Here is a 24,951-nt window from a genome sequence, read left to right as displayed (position 1 = left end):
TTTTCCTGTTGCTGGCATTTTGTTTCTACAATCTATTAATATCACCGGTCATTATTACGGAAAAATATTTGCTAAAAAATTTCAACTTTACCTATAGTAAGGAAGGAGAATGCAGAAGATTTGATTTTGCAAAGTGAGCAAATTTTTCAAATTGTTTATATTCCGCTTTGTTTCAAGTCAAGTACAAGTGCTTGTTGTAATTTACAGACTATATAGCAAATTATTCCTAGTATTATTGCCACATATTTAGTGTTATAGGCAATGTTAAAAACTAATGACTAAGCTGGACATAATAAAGTCAGAACTATATCTTTGTGACAGTGTAGGTTTCATGGTTTCAAACCCTCAAGACCACCAAAACTATTTCAAGTTTGAAAGCAAATATAGTAGATATAGATAGTAAAAATCAGAGGAATAAAAATTACGACCAATATTGCTGCTTACCATTGTTCCTCCATATTACCAATATTCCCGCTTATCCCTCGTTCGTTCTTCCAACAATTACTTGTATAGAGCGTATGTGGCTGTTTTTCTTACGGTTATCTTCTTTAATCACAATTTCCATTGACACAAATCTATAAAGATGGTTTTCTTGGTCTAGACTTTATGCTCCTGCCTAAAGTTTTAATTCTGTTTCATTATATCTAAGATCATTCCACCCATTCTGTTTTCCGTCGGCAGCTCGCAAACGCGGCGACTCACTTAGTAATTCACGTTTATTTTTACTTGCGCTGCTTCTTTTTGAGAAATAAAGATTACAAAGCATTTCGTTATCTTTTTACTCGCCTGCCTACCCTGCTCTTGTTCTCGCCATTGCTGTTGTTCGATCCCGCTTAACGATACAGCTTTTTCTGTATAAACCACGTTTTCTTTGGACGTTGGGGTTAAACCTACTGAAAGGTTCGAAAGCTCCAAGCGCAAGAAGAACAAGCTAAACCTTTTACAACATTGCTATGGTATGAAACTCAAATCTATTCAAATTCAAGAACAAATCTAACGATTTGTTCATGAAGTCCCCGCATGTTAAGGCATCATTCTAGTAATAGCTTAAATACTTATTCGTTTTACTTCTCTTTTTCTTTCATTTTTCTTTTCATGTTTCATCTTCAGGTAACCTTTTTCTTTTGCATACCAGTTGGCTGTACACATAGTATACAGTTTACTCTTGGCGTGCGAGACCCTCATTGCTAGTTATACCTCATTTTCTTTATGCTTTTATCTCCACAAGCGTAACCCGTTGCAACGTAAAACCTCGCCGCCTCGACGACTCCCAGAGCTTTGTCTCACTTGCGTTGCCTTATTCATTACGAGCTTGCGCTGTAAAAGCTCGTAGCCATTCTGGTTTGGTATTGACATATTTTCGTGGCTTTTTGGCGGACCTACTAGTAGTGCGGAAGGTTTCAAGAAAATTATGAAGGTTCAGAAAGTGTTACCTTAAGGGGCCTTCCTCTTCTGTTATTGCTAACTTGCGCCTACAAAAATGATATAACAAACAATTGTGAGAATCCTTTGGGGACGAGCAAATAGAGATAACACTGACACATGTGCATCTTCGCACATCTGGTAAACAGTTAATTTCAACGCATCAGTACCTAACTGAGGAAAAACAGGTGTACTTTGGTTGGTTTGACGTGGGCTTGAGTCTAGAGGGGAAAGTAAGCTGGGGCACTTTTATTTGAGAAGCCGTAAAATCTAGTGTACGGAGCATTGATTCATATTTGATTGAGAATTATGGGCCTGACGTTTGGCTATATTGTTAAAGTCACCTGGTTTGAATAGGTACACAAAAGAAATAATTATGTCAAGTTTTGCCAAAATTAAAAGGTGTCTCGATTCAGCCCAGTGTTCGGGTGCATTGAAACATTACATGAAGTCAGTTGAAGCAGACTATCATCCAGTATATATTTTTATTAAGAATCAAAACCAAGAGATCACTTTGCCGCCACGCTTCTCCCTAATCCTTGTTAATTGATAGGTGAAATTTACTACGTAGTACGGGAGAAACACGTCTCGTTTTCTCGCTAACGTACTGATCGTGTGAGTGCTTTTGCACTTATTGTCTTATAAAGAAATTAACAAACTACAAATGGTAAAAGCATGAAAAGCTAGACTGAGATGCTGACGGCGCTGTGACACACTAGCGGTAAGACCCAGTGGTCAACTTAGCGCTACCTGTACAAACACGAGACGGGCTAGAATGGTTGGCCCACATGCCTTATTATGGGTGTTTCATTTCATACCTTCTAGGATGTCTCAACTAACTTCAACATCATCTTCTAGACATATCTCAATTTAAACAAAAATATGAAGAAAAAAAGTCAAAATATGTGTACCTTTGCAAACCAGATGAGCACATTAACTGTGCACCCAAGACATGGTATATTATCGGATGACAGGTACATAAAGATTAAAAATAATATATGGCGAAAAACACACATGCGTAAATTTGAAGATCAACCGATGATTAATATTTCATCTCATATTGTCGTATTATAAAGCTCCTGGTTAGAATGCCATAGTTTAACGGCCGTTTATTTAGTGCATGAGTTTGAGAAAAGTCTTTGCAGCGTATAAGTCTAAACCCGCCTAATCTTAGACCACTTACTCTAGTACGTACATATTTAAAATAAATATTTCGGGCGACCTTGATGCGCTAGCCGGAAATGTCGGAAATAAATCGATAAACGTTAGCGATATCTAAGACGAAAAAGTCAATCTTGGTTAACGAGGACAACGTTTTATAGATTCTATTATTAATACGTTGAACATCCCGGCGGAACATCGTCAAGTTGTCATCATAGTTGGCATCTCGTCAGTAAAGTTGCAATACAACTTTGTTGTCATAGTTCGTGGGTTTATGCGCTATGCGTACAATCCGGCTAGAACGACTTTTGGCTGTTTCTCGTACACGCTTGTCACCTAGGACAACACCTGATTTTCCTATCTTTCTTATATTTATTGATGTGTGGTTTTGCCGCCGAGGGTTAGCACTGGTAGTGGCATCACCTCACCTTCGAGCAAAGACATGTGTGAACCACAGATAAAACAAAAAGAGACCGTAAAGCTGTATAAACACAAATGTGTAATTTTTATTATTGTTGTGTATAAGACATAAAAGTTGTTGCGATTGAAAATGGGGTTATTGCCTGCGGTTAAGCAGTGTCTAGTAGACATACAACTTTTAGATAAATAATGTCAAATTGGTTTGTGTTTTTATGGTGATAGTTATATGATCTTGCACAAATAGACCTTAAAATGCATCGGTAAGTGAGATTATACATTGCCATATATAGGTGTTCCAATTTCTTGCAGTTTAAACTTCACGGTTGGAACCTACTAGTGTATTCTACTTTAGGTCGGGAAGTGTAAATTTCATGATCCGAGGTGATCTGCAGATATATATTTTCTTATTGTCATTAGATTACAAGGGCGCATTTCTGTGTTTCTGAAATATGAGCTTTGATAGTATTATGTGTCTAATTTAAATAATTCGGTCTTGTGCATTCTTGGTCATAGAACCACACAAAAGAACCATAGACAGTAAATTTGCTATGATAATCCCTTTAATCTTAAACTACTCTTGTTTATCGATAAAACATCTAGGGGTGTTAGGGTATGGTAATCGATCATATTTCACGAGAACATGTCAACCTAAACACAACGTCAACAAGGAGCACGTGCCATATATGCAGGTGGTCCATTTAATTCGAAAACAACAACAGCAACAAGCCACCTGCAATCTACACTCGCAGAAGTATCTACCAACACTCAAAAACGCCTCCATTTTTTTTGCAGTCAGTGCGCCCAAAGGAATCGCGATCCGGTAGGGTAAATATTTGCACGAGATGCAACAAGTGTTTGTTCGGAAAAGTAATACATGCCGCCTCTAAGACTAGCAATGAGGCTGATCCGATAATCAACCCAGTAGGATAAAGGCAGGCAAATGGCGTTCGGTATGCTGTTCCAACATTAGACTGTTCAACAGAACAATCTATGAAATATTTGGCTATGTGCACGCTGGAGACTGCACTAATGGGTCTCGTAACATCTGTTTTTCACCAAGTGATTGCGTTAAAAGTCCTAGTGTTAAACTTACAAGCAAAATAGGGGCATGTGCCAGTAACTGGCCGTAAAATGCGAGACATCGATGAAAAATTCCCAGGCGGCCTGAGCACTTCCCCGCCACAAAACACGGCGCAAATGGAAAGCGACAGTATCATGCAGCCTCATATTGGAAGTGTTTTACTTGCTGGTTGCCATAAATGCATGGAATATGAAAAATACGCATGTATTAACAAGATGAAGAGTCTTTCGGGAACATTAATTAACTTGCGACCCACGTCAGAAGTGCATGTGCTTCCCCTTCCTCCTTTTAGCCGGATTTGCAAAGCTATAAATGATAGTATTGTGAAAATAATTCGTCAAGGAACTGCTAAATTTTTGGCCTACCCTCTTTTCATAACACAGCGCTCATATCGTCGAGGGTAGATGACATACCAATTAAGGTGAAATAACCGGTACGATTGCCTGAAACACGTGTAAAAGGATATGATTCTTTTACGCACGAGAATCTTCACAACTAGAGGCAAAAGATCTAGAAGGTATTTACGAAGGGCGTCGATGGTTGCAGGGAGGCTTAACCAGCAGGCAAGAATCCTGGAACAGACCGTTTCAGTAGCCTAATCAACTTCAAAAGGACAATTCATCGAGAAGCGAAATCACCGTAAAGAACCGTCGATGGGTAGCGTAAGTCCAAGCCGAATAGTTGAACCACAGCCAACGAGTCCGACCCGCCTTAGCAGTCAAGGACTTCCTCATCGATGACAGAAGGACCGCCGCCAGTACGCGACACGTTGACCCATTGCAGTAGCCTGCGACCGCAATCATAGAGTTTGTAGTGAGGCCGGACCTTAAGGGGCACTGAGAGTTAGACAATCAAACTATGAGGAAGTTGCAAGTAGCCGGTTTAGTAAAGACACCTCCATTTTCTATAATTACAAGGTAGATAACTGTAGGCCATGGTTAATGGGAAACAACGTCACTGTTTTGCGTATCCGGCAGCTAAGTTTCGTAGCAGCCTATGTTAAGTCGGCTAATTCGAAAGCAACGTGCGTACATCCGGAGAAACTTTAAAAACGCTTTTTTTGAAACCCCTTTTATTATGTTTCTCCTTTAATCATTGCCAGCAACTTTAACGCCTATCTCGACCAACTGGACCACGGCCCTTCAGGGCACAGTCGCGAACTATATTGCTGTGTAGTCAATCCTACCTTGATACGGACTCCCCAAAGACATGTAGGGAGTTCGATTATTGATATATTTTTGACGACCATAACCAGCAACAAGATAAAGTTTCAGGGTGCGAATCACTCACTGTTAGGTTACTACTGTTAGGTTAGGACCACTAGCAATGGATCTCATTATCCAGTTCACACCTGCGCGGACTGTTAAAAGCCAAGCTTCGTCATGACGCAGAGACATAAGGAAGCTCCCGAAACGGGGTTAGGAAGTTTTAGTGTATCTGACGTAGTGAATACCAAATATTATAAGCAGCGCCTGGATGAAGTCCTTATTCCAGGTACACTCTCTCTTTACCCGCAGAATTACAGAGCATGGTTGAACCGTATTGCAGTCTTGCCCGAAAGATCCATATGGTCTTCAGTCTAATAACCGATCCCCGTCTAACGGACTAATGGGTAATATATTTCCCTGCTAACCTTAGGAACACGTTGTGGTCTAGGTTCAGATCCATGCGTAAATACACTTTATTTCGTGCTGAAAGCGAGCCATCTGATGAAATGCTTAGAAACGATGCCGAACGTAAAACTCGAAACATAGAGAGGCTGATTCAGCCCTTAGTCTCCGTTTTTAAGGTGATCTGTCCAGAAATGTATGTGTCACAAAGGCAACATTATCTTGAGTAGCTGAAGACCGATCTGATCGCCAATGCAGAACGTCAACCATAAAAGCGGCTAACGCATCACCGCAACTCAGTGGCTTGCTCGATTAGTTCCTCATATTCGTAAATAATTTCGCAAAGATGCTTGCCTCAAAGGATTCGATACCATGCGCAGTGCCCTTCTTAGCTGCAGTATGGAAAGAGGATCTCAATATAACCCGATACCTTTCAATAAGACTGTGCGTGAACTTATGTTGGATCTTAAGAGCTTACGCAACAACAAAGTCGCCAGCCTAAGTAGGGCTTTCAACGACCATCTTAATTGCGACATTGTCCTGGCACTGTGCTGTACGACACTGTTTATTGAATGTTTGAATGTTAGTGCATTCGCAGCTCAGAGGAAGGATTCTGTCTCATTAGTAATCCCTAAAACAAAGGGTTACACGACTGCTCCGTCATCATGGCAAGGACTAGCGAAGAGAAGTGACTTTTGCAACCTGCGCTAGAATTTGCTGACTAGGAAACTGAACAGGTACATAGGGAGCGTATACGTCAGCCCAACGGAACAGGATAGGTTCCGGAGAAAACACTCCATGGAAAAGGCGTACAGGATCCTGGTGATCACCGTCAAGAAAGTATTGATCACGCCATGCAATTTGCTATAAGCGATCTGCTGTAAGCTATATTAATTGATTTGAAAGCGGCCTTTGACTCGGCGCCGACGAACAAGGTTACGCTCATTCCGGTCGAGGTGAATGTGCCTGTGAATATATTCAACTTTCTCCCAGCAATTCTACATAACTTACTGCAAATAGAATAATCACTGACGACAGAGTGGCCGAACTCTCGCTTTTCACAAAGATGACAAAGACAAACACAATCTACTTCAAGAGGGCAATCTAAGCTCATTCTTATTTTCCATTCTGCCGAAAAGCTTCTGTAATCAAATAAGAGGACCGAGGAGATCAGCCGAAGTCATCTTGTATGCAGACAACTTGGTGATACATGTGTTGAGCAGGTGCCAAATACAATAGCCTGGTTCCACGTGCAATCACATATTTGGGATCTGTCGTCCATCTGAATAAGACAGAAGCGACCAAGCAACATAGCAACCTTGACGCCCTGTACCTCATTAAGTCACCTCTTCTTAATGTTAACCAAATTTCGTATTTGAAATTGCTCTTTTTCGTTAATGGTAGAAATTTCACTATGCACGTCATCAAGAAACGCTGGAAAACAGCGCCGGCCGCATAGACAGTCAAATCGTTTCACCACTTATGCTGCGGAACTGCTTACAGCTTATTTGATCTCAAGCTTGATCCGCTTGCAACACAGAGGATATGCGTCATTTGAAAATATTTTACAGGGGAGAACCTTGAATAATTAAATCGTGTTAAAGCATCCTTCCTCGGAAGAGTACTGGGACAACATTTAATGACCCGATATCTCTTGATAAGCTGACTACTGCTGTCCGAAAACTACGTTGTTGCTGTGAGCTCCCAGCAACGGAGGCTCAAAGGACCAGTCTTAGAATCTCGAAACAAAAATTCGCTGATATTGATCAGGGTTTTTTGTGTCGAGTGCGTTTTGTAACAATGAGTAGAAAAGGATGAACCGATTAAACAGGAATGTTGTCCATCGCTTTTTCGTGCGTACGTTCCACCACAGACATGTAGAAAGCCGAGTTCTTACGAGTCTAACGATTAATATGAGTGTCCTAGATGCAGAGAAAATCGTGATAGATACGATGTCGATTGTTGTTCCTAGCATCATTTTTAGGACGTCTAACAAATTTTTTAAATTACATTTAAAAGCTCAACGAGGCTTGTATAACCCATATAGCGCAGAGTATTTTATTGCTTCTATATATTCACTCTAATCTTGGAATATTATGTCGTTGAACTGTGTATACAAAGCACTTAACCACTACCAGCAAAGGTAAATAAATTAAATTTAAAAGTTTAATTTTTTAATTTAAAAAATTATAAATAAATAAATGCTAAATAAAAAATCTGACATGTCGCAATATGAAATTCTGCAATTTTTCTTTTAGCTTCCTTAAGGCATTTTCTATCTTCTCTGGGCATTTCCTATGTATACGAAAAACGACAATTCAATAAAGTAATAAAAAAGCATGACGACTCTTATAACAGATTATATCTTTCAATCTTATTTCGTCTATCATTATGCCCTCCGAGCCATGTATCAATCAAATAGTTTTTGCAGTACCCTTTCCTACCACTCAAGGAAGTGTTGATAAGCACACTTTAAAACGCCTTTAAGATGTGCATCCTTCACATGGTCTTCACACACAAATTAGCAAGCCTAGTTTTCACGAATTAGGGTTAAATATAAAGCAAACTAGAAAAAACCAATATTGAAATACAAAATTGTTGCCTTTGGGGACTCTCTGTGGAAGCCAATAACAAGAAAAGGAAGCCATCTCCTCGATCTGAAGGTCAAGTAATTTAAATACACCTGAGAAATTAGACGCGGTACTTAAGAAAGCTAGATTCTACTAGACCGAATAAAGTAAGCTTCAATCTACTCAGACACTCTTATTACACAAATCAGCCAAAGGAGACTGATGCGAAGTGGAGTTAGGATTGTGTTAGAATACTTGAGATAGTGTCCTTGACAGGCTTTGAAACATTGTAACCTCTAGTCGTCATTTTTGTTGTAGATCCCGTCCCTATGTCGATGTTATGACTTTCAAGTTCTCTCGCGCTGCACAATCTAGTATTATTCTGGGACAGCCATTACTGTTATTTGGTGGTTGTGTATTTCCTCTAAAGAGGTGGTTCCCTTCTTGTCATTTTTATATTACCATATGACTCAGTTCGAGGACCTTCCGAAAAGAGGTCAAAAACAAACGATTGAATAATCTGCTTGATTCAGTCGCTGACTTCATGCTAGCAAAGCTTTGCCGGTTTCCTGCAGTGTACCGAAACTATCCGTGTGATTACACAAGTGGCTACTAAGCGAACACTGTTAGCTCTTGCTAGTACATTATGAAGTCTACACCTGGAAATCTTCCGCTTGCCCGCATTTCTGTCTTTGGAGGCTCTTTCTGCAGGTAGTCATATCTGCAGGGCGCCTCTCTTCCCTTGTGGACCGATCAACGTCAATTGGAGTAAAATAAGCCAGCCCTATCGCTTTTTCTCTCATTTGCCTTGCATACCAATGTTCCTCCGTAGCGAAAAGCTCATGTGGGGTTTAGACGAAGTAAACAGCGCCCTGGCCGGTTCGGTAAACCTGATCGTCGCCGTCATAGTCGTTGTAGCAGTAATACCGTTCGGACGTTATACCTCTCTTTAGCCCCCCTGTTTCGCTTATAAGAGTTCGAATAGAATGACTAGCAAGGAGGGTCGGTTGAGTAAAATTATACTCTTGTCGTCCGTGCCTCTACATACTTGATTCACTACGTTGCCGCTTGCATGCCCGTTTGGCCATTTGGCTACGCCTTTTAACGGGTGAGATCATGGCCCGCCGCCATATCCGATCGCTGTTCGTCGCCTTGGAGACGAACATAACAGGGCTTTGTCAGATGATCCCCAAGCCCCAGCTGGCAACATGTACTGACTAGCTATAATATCATCTGGGCTCCCTAACAGTATATTAGAAAGGCTAGTCACTAGGGAGGCAGACTCACCGGAGCAGAACCAGCCCAATTTGGCTGGACAGCACTTCCCTTTTGAATATGAAACCCACTTTACGCTATTTAAGAGTTAATGAGGTAGACTAAAGTTTAATCATTTTGACCTCATCTTTTTTGAACTATTTTATTTATTTGCTTGCAATTTTGTATTTAGGACATCATAATCACCAACATACTGCGATGTTACATATAATCTAACTTACTTTCTAAAGCTTGGTATTGACAAAGCATCTCAACTTCATCTGATACCTCAGTCTTGAAAGGAATACATTCTGTGTAAATCAGAACCTTTAATGAACTTGAACTTAAGTCTTTGTATGCAAAATTTAGGAACATCTCCAGGTTGCAATCTCTGTCTTCTAACCCTAAATCTTTTTTTAGATAAAATCGACGTCTACGCCATTTTCTCTATCAGCAATGTACATTAAATTGACCTGTGCATACATTGAACATATAAACCTGAAGCCGTTTATTTTAAGAGACATCAATCGTAAGGGTTAGTGCATAATATAAATCAATAAGATTAGCGCGTAGAAAATTAAAGACTTCACGTTGCCATATTTTTGGCAGTGGTATGTACTACGAAAGACATTTCTGAAAATAGTTTTGACCTCAAATTTGTATTACGCGCCTTTTATAGTCAATTATATAGCCTGCATTTTTAGCACTGACACCTTAAAATCCAGGCAGGGGTGTCGTTTTTGGATAAACTGCTTTAACTTCTGTGAAATATAAAATCGTGGCCATTTTTATCTTAGACACCACAACTTCTCTTCAGAGGGTGATAAGCTTGCAAATTAGCTTGCAAATTCACTACGATAGTTTTGAATACCTTAAGGAATTTAATAATGGAAATAATCTGACTCAAATATAGGTTTCAGTGAAGATATTGGCTTTACTTAAAAATATTTCCACGGAAGAACTTCACATGCGTTCGACAAGCTACACATATTTAATTTCATATTTACATCGTGATATGGTCAGTTTCTATTTATGTAACAACTGGAGATATTCATGCAAGTTCAGAGATGCACTGAGGTTTTTTGCATTAGTATAGAACGACACTCAACTCATTATTCAAGTCTTTGTTATTTCATGTTTTTTACGTTTGTGATGGCTGAGGGATGAATAACTCTTGCGATGTATAACTGAAGCAGCTGAGGCTAATATTGGATATATTGAGAATATTGATTGCAACAACATTCACGCTGCTCAATTTTCACTGCAGGATTGGGGATCGAACCCAGCCCATTATCGGTGTGATCCGTCCAGTTACTTACTTAGCTTGGCAAACAATCTGCCACACTGATTGTCGGTGGAGTGATCATTCCTGCACTTTGCCGTGATACCCGAAAATTTAACATAATCTACCTAGATTAAATGCTTTGTAATTTGCCTCACTTAATCTAATCTACCCTCTATGTATTGCGTTTCTTCTCTTTTCATTTTCCTTTCATCTTGCCGTCAGCAGCAAGTGCGACCAGGCTTTCTTCTAATAACTCGATGTGATTCCGATGTTTCGAGAAGGCCAGTGTTGTGACTTGCTTTACGGGCTTGGCTCATCTAGCAGATTAACAAGCTGAAATTCAGTGGAGCCTGATTATACGAGTAAATTTCTGCCTTACAACTACAAGCCTTGTAGAGTACCTTATGTAACGCTGGGGTAAATGGGAGGGAACTGTAACAGGTAACATTGAGAACCGCGGTGAGAGAAAAACTTTATTTGGTTTAGTCTGTCTTTAATTGGAGTTTTAGAGTAGAACCAACTAATCCACGGCAGTTTGATTATTGAACCTAGGCACAGGCCTTCCTGGTACGAAAGAATCCTATCATGTTAATCCGTTTGATTTGTCAAATCAGACAACTTGATAGGCTAACTCGAGGCGTTTGAATGACTGGAGAATGCAGAAAAAGAAGAATTTTGAAGGATATTTATAACCAATAGAACTATTGCTTCGTGGCTATAAATTTTCGTGACTTACCTTACCCTTTAATTTCGTGACTAACCCTTCATAAAGCTTGCGCTGTTATGGTAATGAAAGACTGTGCTAAATTTTTGTCGTCTTTTCCTAGCCGCTTATCTAGTTCGCAATTAATTGTTCAAACCTTTAGTGAACACGACTTATGCGTAATGAAATAAATTAAGGTAAATGTAAGAAATAAACCAGATTTAACAAAAAAAAATATATATATATTTTTACACTATTAAATATATATATATATATATATATATATATATAATAGTGTAAAAATTATTGATTCTATTGTCAACATTCTTTTAAACTCAACTTAGATTATATAGATACCTAGCCCAAAGAGTCAATGGCCATATCGTGTCAATAAAGCAAGAAATTGAATATCCGACTGTATTAATTTTATTATAACGTACTGGATCCATTGTGTTGTGACCAGAGGATGTTTCAGTCCCTTAAAACGTTTTGAGCACCAAAAACCAAAATTCACGAATTATTTTAATCCTGAGCTCTCAAGCAGCCAATTGTACGTAATGTGCAATTCTTTTGAGAGTTAGAGCTTCACTTCAGCGGATATCCGTAATCAAATTCACTACAAAACACCCTTTATCACTCACTGAGCATCTTGATCTTACTAGTATGAAGTACCTTCTCCGATAAAAGACGGATATGGCCTTTACCAGTGCCATGAGTATCACCACTCAACTTTGTGTGGAGAGTACAATAATGCTTTGGTAAACTGAACTAGCTGTAGTGAGTTTTGTTATTCTTCTGAGCACAAATGTCGCCACCAAAACACACCGTCAAAAGTAAAGGATAAAATTGTCGCCAGCGAGGAATAATGTATACAAATGGTGTTGCAGTTTACTTCAAGTGCGCGTCATACAAAGCGGCATAGAGACAGATACATAAGATTTTGTAGCCGGTTAAGGGCAATAAATAATACTGGAACGAACTATTTATGTGAAGTCAAAAGGTTTTTCGGATCGATAAAAAGTTCAAGATTAACTCAGGCTTAGCAAGTCTTATGAGGAGAAGAGAACAAGCTTCTGGATCTGCCATTATATTCATTCTTGGAAAGCGAGCAGTAAGCACTTTGAATGGTAAAGAGCGGGCAAGAACTGAACACAAAATCTACTTGAATTTTGATGTGCTGCACGCCAATATTTTAATCGGATAAAGCTATAGCTGTTGTAATGTCGGAGTCGTTAAGATGCAAAGCAAACATCCATTTCCTCCTTCATGTGAAGTGTAACTTGTTCCGCTAACAGAACCTCGTACAGTTAGCTAAAAGCTATTCGGAATAAATAGTAGGAGCGCTTTGCGAGTTTCCAACCAGGAGCACTCTAGCCTAGAGTAGGAGGGTTCTGCATTTTTGCGAACGGCTGTATTTCAACTCATTATAAAAATCTGCTTTCTGTCAATAGAGATCCAAACGCTGTGTTATTCACACTAGCCACAGCGTCTCACAAAAGACATGCTCCTATACAAAGTGCCACAACAAGGATTTAATGGCTCTTCAGGTTTTGAGTCTTCTTCTGCATCAATACGGTAGACAACCATCCGTAAAAGTTCCATTGTTTTATTTCTAAATCATGGAGAACTACACTTAATCACCTTAAAAGCAAGCTCGTTGCGCAAAATTTTGACGGAAAGCAGCTTCCATTGATTGAGCTTGGAAAATAATCTGTGTGATAACGTCTACGCCTCGTACAATTCACACATGATAACAAAATGTCAGTTAACTTATACATACATTTTCAGCAAGACTAAATCGATGTTAGCTGGATAGGAAAGATAAAATTAGATATAGCGTGCGTTATAAAAACTTTGATATTAATACCTTCCTTATTTGATCACGCATGCTATGTGGTAAATTTAGATGGCGAGGTTTTAATATGAAAAACTTCGTGGGGCATGTGGAGAGCAACATGTATTGTAAGTCATACTGTGGATACCTCATACATGAATGGTCAATGAGTCGGGGGTCTAAAAACATGAAATCGGAGCAAGTGATAAGAAGCAAGCTGTTTCCAGATCAGTTTTCTAACCGTTCTATGATATTTCATGAAACTAACAAAGATGACATAACTAGTATACGCAGTAAATTATGCTTGAACAATTCTAAAAAATTATTTGGTATTCATTACGCGATTTATACCAACTGAAAGAATTTGGCTTTTGTTGAAAACATATGGAATTCATATTCAGATGTCACTGCATATACGCGTATAGGCGTTGCCATTTTTTCCGTGAATAATAAGTTCACCTTATTTTGATTCTTAGCGTGTCCTTCTTGAACACCGTGTAAATACATTTTTTTACATGACAGAATCCTCTGATACGTGCCGTAAATTTGCTGAATCATAAAATCTTCACCTAAAAGAATCCTTTAGAGACATATGGGTGTTTCTTTGGCAGTTCAGCCGCATCTTTCATACTCTTAAAAGCACTTTTTATTTTTTTTTGTAACCTCAGTTTGTTTTTGATTAGTTCACTACAAAAGGACATCATGCAGGTTCACAGGCTCCTACTGCAAGTCTTGCAATCGACACGAAAGTGTCGGCATGAGATAAGAAAGGTTTAAAGCATATATGTATATGTTCTTAGTAGACTCTTGTTGTCTGTAAAAACTAACATTTTCAAAACGAGAGTCACCTCTCTGTCTTGTTTCACCACGACCACAGCACACAAAAGCAGTTGTTGTGGTTTCATTGGAGAAATTAAACTTTCATACCTACAAAGTTTTCAAAACTGCTGTTTTTTCCCTTAACCAGATAGACTCTTATAGTATAATAATCCAAATGCACAAGATGCTTCATTAAATGTAAAATCATTTCCTAAAAACGGAAATTAAGAATAGCGATGCCTGTCGTCACGGGATATGGACGCTTATTCCACACTATATTTATATGCTAAATTTCGTTTAGCTTGTAGTTAGGATAACTTTAAAAAATTACATTTGAAATTTTTCATTGAAATTGACTCATGATTAGCCATTTGAATGTACTGTAAGTACCAATGAATCCGAATAAAATCTTCCTTCGTAGATCCAGTACTAACTTCGTACGTGAGGCGACAAATAATTAAAAACTCTTATTTCTCTAAGCTTTTAACGAAATTTCCAAAAAACTAGATTTCTGAAATCTTGCTGCCGAATAGCCTACGACAAAAAAAAAACGAAAATATTAGGGTTAAAACGGCTGGATTGTAAATGACGGAGAAAGTTTTGAAAATACAAAATAGTTAAATTTGAATAATTAAGTGGATATTTTACGAAAAACGGATGGCAGTAAAACATTATGCCAACTTAAGTAAGACTAATTGCTTATTATTGCCTTCAAAAGCACGCGGTAGTTAACTTCGTGTAATTTTGTCATTCTTCTTTTTGAAAAGTCATAACAAACTGCATCCAAATATATTTCAACATGAAAACAGTAAAAATCAATATGTGGATGAATTTTTTTGCCTCTTAAACATCCTTAACCGGCGCGTTCAGGTAATACAATTTCTATCTTAGAAAAACTCTTTTTTTGAAATTTCAAGTGAAAGCTTGATAAGTAAGTCCATGGGTGAAGGACACGAGCACATATGAACTCACTGAAGTTTGCTTCAGAAACGTCACATAAAATATCCTGCAGGTTTATCTTATAATATCTTGGCAAGCCAATATCTCAGTGGATTGCATTAATCGAAGAGGTAAGCTTGACCCCGACGGAAGTTCGCTATTTTTATATTGTAAAATAAGTTCGCCTATTTTGAATCGTTTTATCTAATATATTGTAAATCTTAGAAAACAAATGTTTTGCTAAATTACTTTGTTAGTTAGTGATTGCTTCTAGTAATGGGAAGAAGGATGAGGTCGATAGCGGATAATAAAGCCACCGGTTTAGTTATTATTATTATTCTTAGAAAATAAGTAACTGCTTTTATCATCATTAGCTTTCCCCTAGCTAAGGTTTTGAGTTTGCTGAACGATATAGGTTTAAAACAAGAAAAAATAACAAGAACAACCTAGTATTAAGCAAAACTTGACTTTGTTTACTTCGATTTGCCCCTGACGTCCTCTGACGACCTGTCACGGAAGAAATTATTAGTGTATTTTAGCCAAACTAAATCTTTTGTTAATTCAGAAGTCCGTTGGGCAGGCAGCAAGGTAGCTACCAAAGCGCCTGTTTTCCTTGCAAATCAACGATAGCATCAGTAGTTATAGAAATTGCATTCAGCTATCACGCAGGATGGGTGTTTAGTCCGGATCTTAAATTGCACAGTTGGTGCTTAATTGAATAGACCCAAATAAGTTAAACTAAGGCTGAGCGTGCAGCACAAAGGCAGTATCGTTTGAAGCAGTTCTGATTAATAAAAAGGGTATTATTCTGGGTTACACTGATACCCTACATGTCGATAAAGACATCAGCAAACATTTTAAAAGTGCTGACAAATAATGTGGTACATTAAACTATCATAACGTATTTCAACGATTACACTCGTGCTACCGTGCTATAATCGGATTACAGCAAATCCAGCATTCACATTTCGTGTGAAGATCTCGCAGTATGTACAGCCGGCGGGTTCTATCTCACCATTGAAGCTGGCTTTTGCTGGCGCTGAAAAGCTAAATGGTGGTCTTTAGATGAGCTTGAGTGTTTTTTGGTGATTTTGCTCATTTTCTTTCAAAGTCGAAGTGAGAAAATAAGTAGGTGTTACTGTGAAGCAAAAAAACACTGTTTAACAGATGGTTTCGACAAAATAAATGTACACAACGTAAAACTGCTAAGATGTGTCACGTTTCCCACCATGCAGTCGCCAACGTTGCTAGAAAACTGAGGGAAAACTTCACGCTGCTGTGGCACAAAATTAATATTAACAATCAAAAAAGGTGTACTACGAATGGAGGATCATGCTATTATTCATGAATTTCAAGAAAGTAAATTCGTCTCATATAATGTCCGTCTGAGCGAACTGAAAGTTGAATTGAAAATCACGTTTCGCCCCCGATTCAAAACGGCTAAGACTTGCTAAGGAACTTTTGTCAAATGCTTGAATTAAATGATCCCGTTTTGATTGGGTAATCAAAATCGAAAATTCTAAGATCCTTGAGAGCCGAGAAGAACTTGTCTACTGCTTAGACAAATCCCATTTTGAAATTCTTGGAGAAAGCGCCCATTAAGCCTTCAGATATATCGAGCAGCGATTTTTGGAAAACTGCCTCGCGCGAAAAGTAAAACATCCACAAGAAATTTTTGACAAGGGCCCTGGTATGATACATTTTGCACAAGGAATACTAGAGAAGAAAGAAGGTGCCGTCTCATGTGTGAGAATGATTCCCTAAGGGTCCCTACGCTTTCATGCACGATGAGATGTCTTGTCACAGAGCTCGAAGAATTTTTTTGCCAGTGACGATCAGGTATCACCATGCCCTGCTACTCTGGTAAAGCTTAATTCCATCGAGAGCGTTTGGAGAACCGTGAAATCACTAATTCGTGAAAGACAGAAAATGACAAACGTTCTAAACCTTCATGAAATAATTACTAATGTATAACAACATGATATACACATGGATGAGAAAAACTGCATCAGAAACATACCCTAAAGTAGGTCAACAGTTATCGTAGCAAAAAGCGGTGTCATAAAATACTGATCCTTGCAACTATATCACATTGTTTGTCGGCAATTCATCGATTAGTCTATCCGCGTATAAAATACTAGTCTAAAGTAAAATAATCCCGCTTTTCCAATCTAAAGATCACTTGAAAATATATCGTTTTAGTTCTAAGTAATTGATCTTGAACCTTAAAACAATTTGATTGAATACCGACTGTATCCAATATAGGGTGTGAAATATGAATTGGAACCCTTTTACGATTTGTCTAAAACTATCTTTAAATGAAAAAGATAGTTCAGCAAAAGTTTTTCCATAGGATAGAATAAACATGGCTGTCAGAAACCTTATGCTTCCTGACAATAATGTTTATTCAATATAACTGCCATTTATTTACGGCTTCAATTCGAGTTTTAAATCGCTTACGAACTTGTTTTAAAATGTTCGTTTTGCAATTATGCAACGGTCTTCCTGAAATTACCGTGTTATCATCTTGAGGCTTCCTGGACTCTCGTTCAATAATGTTCAATATATAGTGATCCAACGTGCTCAAATCAGGGCTATCCGGCGGCCATTAAAGCTCATTCCAGAACATGCTCGTTTTCTCAAGTAGCTAACCCTGTGCTTGTCGGCTTATATGATATATATGGCATTCGTCAGACACTTCAGCTGTCCGTGGTGGCACAGCAGCTTGTAGAACACGTAGATAAACTTCTTTGGCGACGCAGTAGCCTGTCTGAAAAAAACATGGCGGCATGACATCTCTTTTACTAGACACAACACTCAGAATATGAACTTAGACCAGAAATTTTCTTTGCCCACAATAAGCACTTGCCCTGAATCGTAAACAAGGCGGCCATTATTTCTGCAGTTCATGTTTGTACCAAGGGTGTAAAATTTTTCGTCAGAAAAGAATCGGAGACAACTTGCTGCTTCATTCTTGAAAATTTTTTTTAAACAAACAGCTAATCAAATCTCTTCGTTCTGTTGTCTCCAGAAAGCAGCTGTCTGATTTCTATGATACACGATGCGTACCTGAGGTTTCAATAAATAGTCCCTAATAACATATGCTTACTCACTTCAAACTTCTTCATTAACGCTCCGATAGAAAGAGAAAAGTAATTAAAAGTGCATTCATGGATACTAGGGGTTAATTGAAATCCACACCGTTTTTCCTGCCGTGCATTTTTCGTTGCGCCGTACTGAAGCTTGCTTCTGCTTCCGCATATTTGTTTGCGGCGCTGTACACTGTCGATTTGGGGTAACTCAGGAGATTTACTATTTCGATGGGGGTTCGTCTAGCGCTTAAAAATTAGATAACAGCTGATCTTAGTTCAAATTCCAAAAACGACGCACTGTTGTTCACTACGGCGAATTTATTGCAAAAGAAGCTGACCTTCGTCTGATATCAGGAGCAGCGGCTGAACACTTGCGCACTATGAAAAACAGTCCCCTAACGGTTACCTCAATATAGGTTTTGCACCCTGCACATACATTTTATATACGAAAGATACATTTCCAAAGTTAGTCGTAAACTATAGGCCTATGATATGAAGTTGTACAGCCCCTAACGCTGAAAAAAGAAAATAACCTGAAGGCGACCAGTTTAAGTTCGGATCGATTTATTTCGACTAGTATGCTGCTATGGATTCTTAAGTGGTGCTGTACTCTAGCTTGGATTCACACGTTTTTTTTTAAATTTTACTAAAATCTTTTTATATATAAGGTGAGCCAAAAGTAACAAGGTGAATCTCTCAATTTCTCTATGAGCACTTACGGCTAAGACCTGTTTACTACAAGGTACTCTACAATGCCACGTGAAATGACCTATAAAGATCAGAGAGCACTGACCAAGTAAATCAAACCCCTAATTGGAATATTGTTTGTGTTGACACAACCTTTCTTTCATGATAATAAACCTTAACGAGCTCATGGTGATCTCAAATTACGCATTAAATTAAACAGCAATTTGTGTGAACAAACATGTAATCAAACGTTTACGCAAGTACGTGCAAGGTAGATTCTTCAAAGTTCTATTAAAAAACAACTTGTTTTTCATTATAAATGTCTATAATCTGTCGTCTGAAGTGAAAAGAAAAATGTCGACCGGAAAACTCGTGGATCCTGTTTTTTTTATTACCGACGGTGAATCTCTATGGTTGTAGAGAAACAACGGATTCACCATTCGGATTTAGTGTTCTTTGCTGTAAATCCGTTTGCAAACGCAAAGCCAAGGCTCTCTCCCTCTCTTGTTTACCCGGCACGACCATAAATATTCGCACGTTGCAGTATTTACAAAGATCAAAATTGTGAACTGAAGTCTAACGCGCTAAGACTTTCCTCGTGTTCGCCTGATTCTCGGTTACTGGTTTCGTGTCTTAGATTCTTGCACTCATATACACGTGAGGATAAAAGGCATTCTCCTTTGTTTTTTTTTCAGGGCCGCTGCAATCGCGAAAAGCCCCCGTGCAAATACTTTCACCCTCCACAACATCTCAAGGACCAGCTGCTTATCAATGGTCGCAACCACCTCGCGCTGAAGAACGCCCTTCTTCAACAGATGCCGCTGCAGGCAGCTGCAACTATGTTACAACCTACAACCAATCCTGCACAAGCTGCTACAATGGTGAATATTGCTTTTCAGGTCACGGCGCATTATAGATGAATGTTTAGAGCACGCTTAGCCTGAAATAGTTCGTGTTTGTTGAAAAAGCTAGTTTTTGCTTTTTGAAACAGTTGCAGTTTATACAGAGCTTTTGATATATAAGGTGAAAGTTTTCAGCTCTTCTATAGTAACATGCGACATATGCTTCCTACTTTAGTTATGTATAATGCACACACTAACTATACGTGTACTACAGATTTTGGGTGCAGTTGTTGTAATTACTGAGCATTCGAATTCAATTAATATAAGTGTTCCTCTCAAATATTGACCAAAGTTAAATTTATGACTCTACATATTTTCGTGTAGCTCTCAAGTCTGGAATTTCAAAAATGCTGAAGACTTGTGGTTTGATGCATGCTATAGCACACAAAAGCCAAAATAATGGAACCATACATACGTGTAATACCATAATTTGTATTATTAATATTGTTATTACTACGAATAATAGTTTTATAGGTATATTTTTGCGACTCAGATTATAAGAAGGCATCTTATTCATGTTATGCTCATAAAAAATAGAAGTTTCCATTCTCGTTTAAATAGGTTTTATAGTGTATGGCTGGGCACTGCTGTGTCCAGGATTTCACAATGGCCACATCCGATGCTATTGTCGCCGTAAAAGCATTGAGTTTAAAAAAATAATGGTTCTATAAAATAACCAGTTGAATTTTTAATCTCGCGGTTCAAATTAATTTAGTCCTTAAACAGTTAGGCCGTCTCAAAGCTGCTTACGGGCTTCGTAGTCCAGAAGTTTTAAAACGTTGCATGTCAAAATTATCACTCACATTAAGCACCGCAACTAACCAAAACTTTCGCGCCAATTTAAAGAGCCTTAACCATTACATTTCACTTACCTGTTTAAAACGACAAGTTCTTGTTAATTCGTATGTTCATTACTTCTGCCGCACCATGTATGATCAAGGAGTCCGCTCGCTTTGGTATATTCTGCAGAGGCAACTTAATAGACTTTTAACATTATATTTTTCTTGCAATTGTGGTTGCGATCTTATAAACACAAATATATATACATAATTTAATGCACCTTTTAACTTAAAGGACATCATGTCCACGTCATGATGTCATTGAAAAAATAGAGTTATGCCACATGACCCTTACGCTTGTCAGATCAAACTCGTTGTTGTAATTGTACTTCAGTCTTATATATACTGCTACAAATTATCGGCCTACTATAGAGCAGATGTCAGATGCACGGCTAATCGGTAGATCGGTAGTTTAGTGCTACTTCAGATGGACAACGTTGCAGGGCTTGCGAATGCCATCTTTATTCTCTTAACATCTGTAAGCTCCCAGTGGTATCAAGTAGTCTGTGTACAGGAAGTTACATCAAGATTTACTAGAAAGCTATTTGGCTTTTTTCGTCATAACAATTCACTAAACTAAGCTACTAACAAATCTAAATCCATTTTTAGAACAACAAACAAGGTCTGCTTTGTGAAAACATATCCTTCCGGCGCTTTTCACCGTCAGCTTTTTTTTTTTTTAGAAAATCTGATCAATTCCATCAGAATGTCTTATTAGATGAAGATGACCTTAGCGTATTCGACGAAAAAAAAATTCGCGCGAAATATTCAAGACTGACCTTTTTGTTGCAAACGAACACTCATTCTCCTTTTTTTTTTACTCTTTCCATACTTCTTAGATAAATAATATATCGTAAACAACTAATGGAAAGATCTAAGAGTACTGAACTGTGGCTCTCGTTTTTAAAAACTGCGGTAGTTTTGGCATTGTTTATAATAAATGAAATACTTCAAATGTTCACTTTTTCGTTTTTGTTATGGCTGGCTTTATCTTAAATAGGGCCAAAGATTAACGTGACTGATGATTTATCGATATTCGATCTTTACCTCTTGATGACTTTTCAGTCAGTTTTAAGTTTCCTCTCTCTGTCATTATCCATAATTTATTTTCAAAGAACGGCCACAATGAAGCGTTTATAATAGATCTTTGAACTTTTACAGTGATATTCGGACTACTCCTATAGATTAATGTTTTAAAAGTCACATATTGAATTTTACTGTGGACTTAGGGTCTTAGCATGTGGTAGCGGATTTGGGGCAGCAATAGCTGGATGCTAAACTTAAAGCGTTACTGGTGTGAATCTGCTGGATGTCGGAATATATGCACCCAACATGTACCTATAAAAAAATTATGTACTGTATTCGTTTGGTGTAATAGTGAGCAAGTAAAGAATGTCATGTAAGACCGTCAGGATTCGCCTGGCCTCATGACTGTGCCTGCGCGTGCTTTCAAGCGGGCTCAATGCGCAGCTCCAGCGCAACAACATAGAATGCTAGAATTTTTGAAACTTGTCCCACTAAAAAGCTGTGACAAAAGGCGTTACGACAAGAAAATGAGCCGGCGCTCTGACGTGGCTAGTATTTATGTACATACTGTATTTGTTTTTGGGTTAATTTCATTGCCATCTAGCTCGTGTGCCTGCATTAAAAGTAGAAGTTTGTTTTGTTGTCGAATGCGACTGACTGTGACACTGCTTATCCGTCCGCATTTTGCATCCTATCCTGTGAATTGGCTGAACTGGTCTGGTTTGGTGTGATCGCGACTTTCATAGGTAAGTCCGTATGCCGCTCTAGCCGCTTGGAGAATGCCCATTGCTTACAATACGACTGCACCCGGTACGCATTCTGCACACTCCACAGCTGCTACGGAATACTACGCTAAGGTAGGTCATCCATTCACTGATGATGCACCGATGTCCTGGTTTCACACTAACACTACATACCTCTTCATAGGAGATGTACATATACTACATATGCATACGAACGAGTTCGTTCGCCCCTAACAACTATAATGTAATGTAGCGTATCTACGTGACATCACAGAACAATGGTTTAAATGGATGATGTTTATGTTGATATTGAGATTTTGTGTTGTGGTTTAGGTGTACGTCTATTTTTGCAGATATTCGCTTGTATGCTTTCCAATACTTTGCTTTCAACTTTTATGCGCCCACCAACCCATTCGCACGTGTTGATTACGCACGAAATGTAAACGGTTATTATTATTATTCAAAAAACACACTGATTATACAAACAAAAAATGTACGAAATGTTTGAATAAAATAAACTGTATGACTAAACCTTTCATGTGCCGGCATTTCTAGGCGGCAAATCCATACATGCCTACGCTGATGGCATCTCCCTACCTGACAGGGCTTCTCCCGGGGATGGTGGCTACCGCAGCGGAGCCCACCGCCTTAATGACACCTACAACACTCATCTCGCCCCAGAAGAGGACTGATAGGCTTGAGGTAAGTGGACCTCGGCACTTAGAAAAAGTGTGCGCTGTGTGTAGTATACGAAATCAAATGATCGTCAAATCCAAATGCCCCAGTGCAGCGAACTGGTCCACGATCTCGTTCTTACCTAAGTCGGGGTGTCGTGCTCAAATTACACAAATAGAAAACTTGCAATTGCCTGTTGATTTGTCAGCCGTCACGTGCCACCTTGTCCAACAGTTCTCTACATAAGTGTCCTTCCCTTAACGAAAAGGTACTACAGGTGGTAAGAATGCTTCGTCTTCTGATTCTTTTTAAATAATGCGGTCTCTCTCTATATCTTTATGAACTATCTTCACTACATATCTTTCTTCATTATTCTTCATTATTACCAGCGCTTCGCAGCAGCCAGCTTTTACATGTTTCGCTCTAAATTGTCATGACTGTGCACTTTCGTTGGCTGATATCGAACGGTGTGGTAAGCGTGTTCGTACGCGTGTTGGTGTCACGGAGTTAATATCACAGGCCAATCCGTGACCACTTCGGAATTATTTCTATTATTGTTGCGAACAAATAAAAAAGAACTTTATGAACAAAAAGCTAGTAACCAGTCCACTGTTGCTTCAGCGTCGAATGATTACCGCTATTTGTTTTCACCCTTTGTAGGATTTTGTTTCCTATTATATTATTTTTGGCCAAATCTGCGCTAGAGGAAACGCTTTGTTTATATAAAGAAATGCCTCTTTGCTAAGTCAAATGTTCGGCTAATTCGCAATTAAAAATATCCCTTGTATTTAGCCTCAGTGCTAACATATTCGCCTTTATTCGATGTGGTGTTGAAGCTGCGGTGATCTCCATCGAAATAAGCTGCTGTCGCGTTCTTTTTTTCGTTCTGTGTCGTTCCTACTTCCAATAATTCCGTTCACTGTCATCCGTTGCCTATTCTATATTGATCTATAATCTATCCGTCCATTTAGGTGTGCCGTGAGTTCCAACGCGGTAGTTGCAAGCGAGCCGAACATGACTGCCGCTTCGCCCACCCGCCCGAGCACGTGGGCATTGAGACCTCGACCCAGGCCACCTCGGGCGGCTGTGATGTCACCGTTTGCATGGACTTTGTTAAAGGGCGCTGCGCTAGGGAACAATGCCGTTACTTCCATCCGCCCGCACATCTTCAGGCTCAGCTTAAGGCAAGGGTACGCGTAACTACCTCTGCAACCTCTTGGTCGGATTGAAAGGCAATTTTCTCTCTCCCGCTTTTACCTTTCAACTGTGCCGCTAACTATACTATGCCATCTACAATATAATTTTATCCACAACACACACACACATCCACCCACAAATTTCCATTGTGATTAAACGCATTATAAACATTCAAGCATGCACAAACGGTGCTAACAACAACAACAAAAACAACAGCAATAATCGACACAGACACTAATTCAGGATTTCTATATAGTTTTAGTCATTTTCTTAACTGTTGCGGAGTTCTTCTGGTTTTATTATACAAACATGCATGATATATTTCTTTATTTTCTTTATGGTGATAATTCAGTCTGCCCCAGGCTTCCAGGGATCGAGGCCCCTATGCGCCTATATGTTTTACTAAGAAAGCTAGATTTTTGACTCTAATAATATACGCATCGATGGCCAGCTGAGGCTCAATGATTGTTAAATTACTATAACTACCGCTCCATAATATCGGCTCATTGTGCGATTGGGCTTAGCGGGCATCAATATCATTACACTTCCTATCCATGTTGAAATCGATGCTTAAAGATTTCAGAACTTCTTATTTCTTTGCGTTCTTTAAATTTTTAGTTTTGATCGCATTTAAAAATAAGCGATTAATCATGAAACTAGCGAGCATCTGCATATGCAGCTGTCTAAACCTC

The 24,951-nt window shown here is 38.8% G+C and overlaps 1 protein-coding gene across 1 annotated transcript in view; it reads left to right on the top strand.

Annotated features, from left to right (window-relative positions):
• Positions 1–24,951, top strand: part of mbl (splicing regulator muscleblind) — a 155,780-nt gene that overhangs the window by 110,983 nt on the left and 19,846 nt on the right. The window contains exons 4-7 of the mRNA XM_086969036.1: positions 19,573–19,758; positions 22,391–22,501; positions 22,943–23,089; positions 24,034–24,252. Of these exons, the coding sequence (XP_086825162.1) occupies positions 19,573–19,758; positions 22,391–22,501; positions 22,943–23,089; positions 24,034–24,252 (663 nt within the window). The remainder of the gene's footprint in view (positions 1–19,572; positions 19,759–22,390; positions 22,502–22,942; positions 23,090–24,033; positions 24,253–24,951) is intronic.

This window comes from Varroa jacobsoni, unplaced genomic scaffold (assembly GCF_002532875.2).
Source record: "Varroa jacobsoni isolate VJ856 unplaced genomic scaffold, vjacob_1.0 scaffold_650, whole genome shotgun sequence".
Lineage (NCBI taxonomy): Eukaryota > Metazoa > Arthropoda > Arachnida > Mesostigmata > Varroidae > Varroa > Varroa jacobsoni.
The sequence above is the reverse complement of the archived record's forward strand: the minus strand, read 5'-3'. Positions and strand labels throughout refer to the sequence as shown.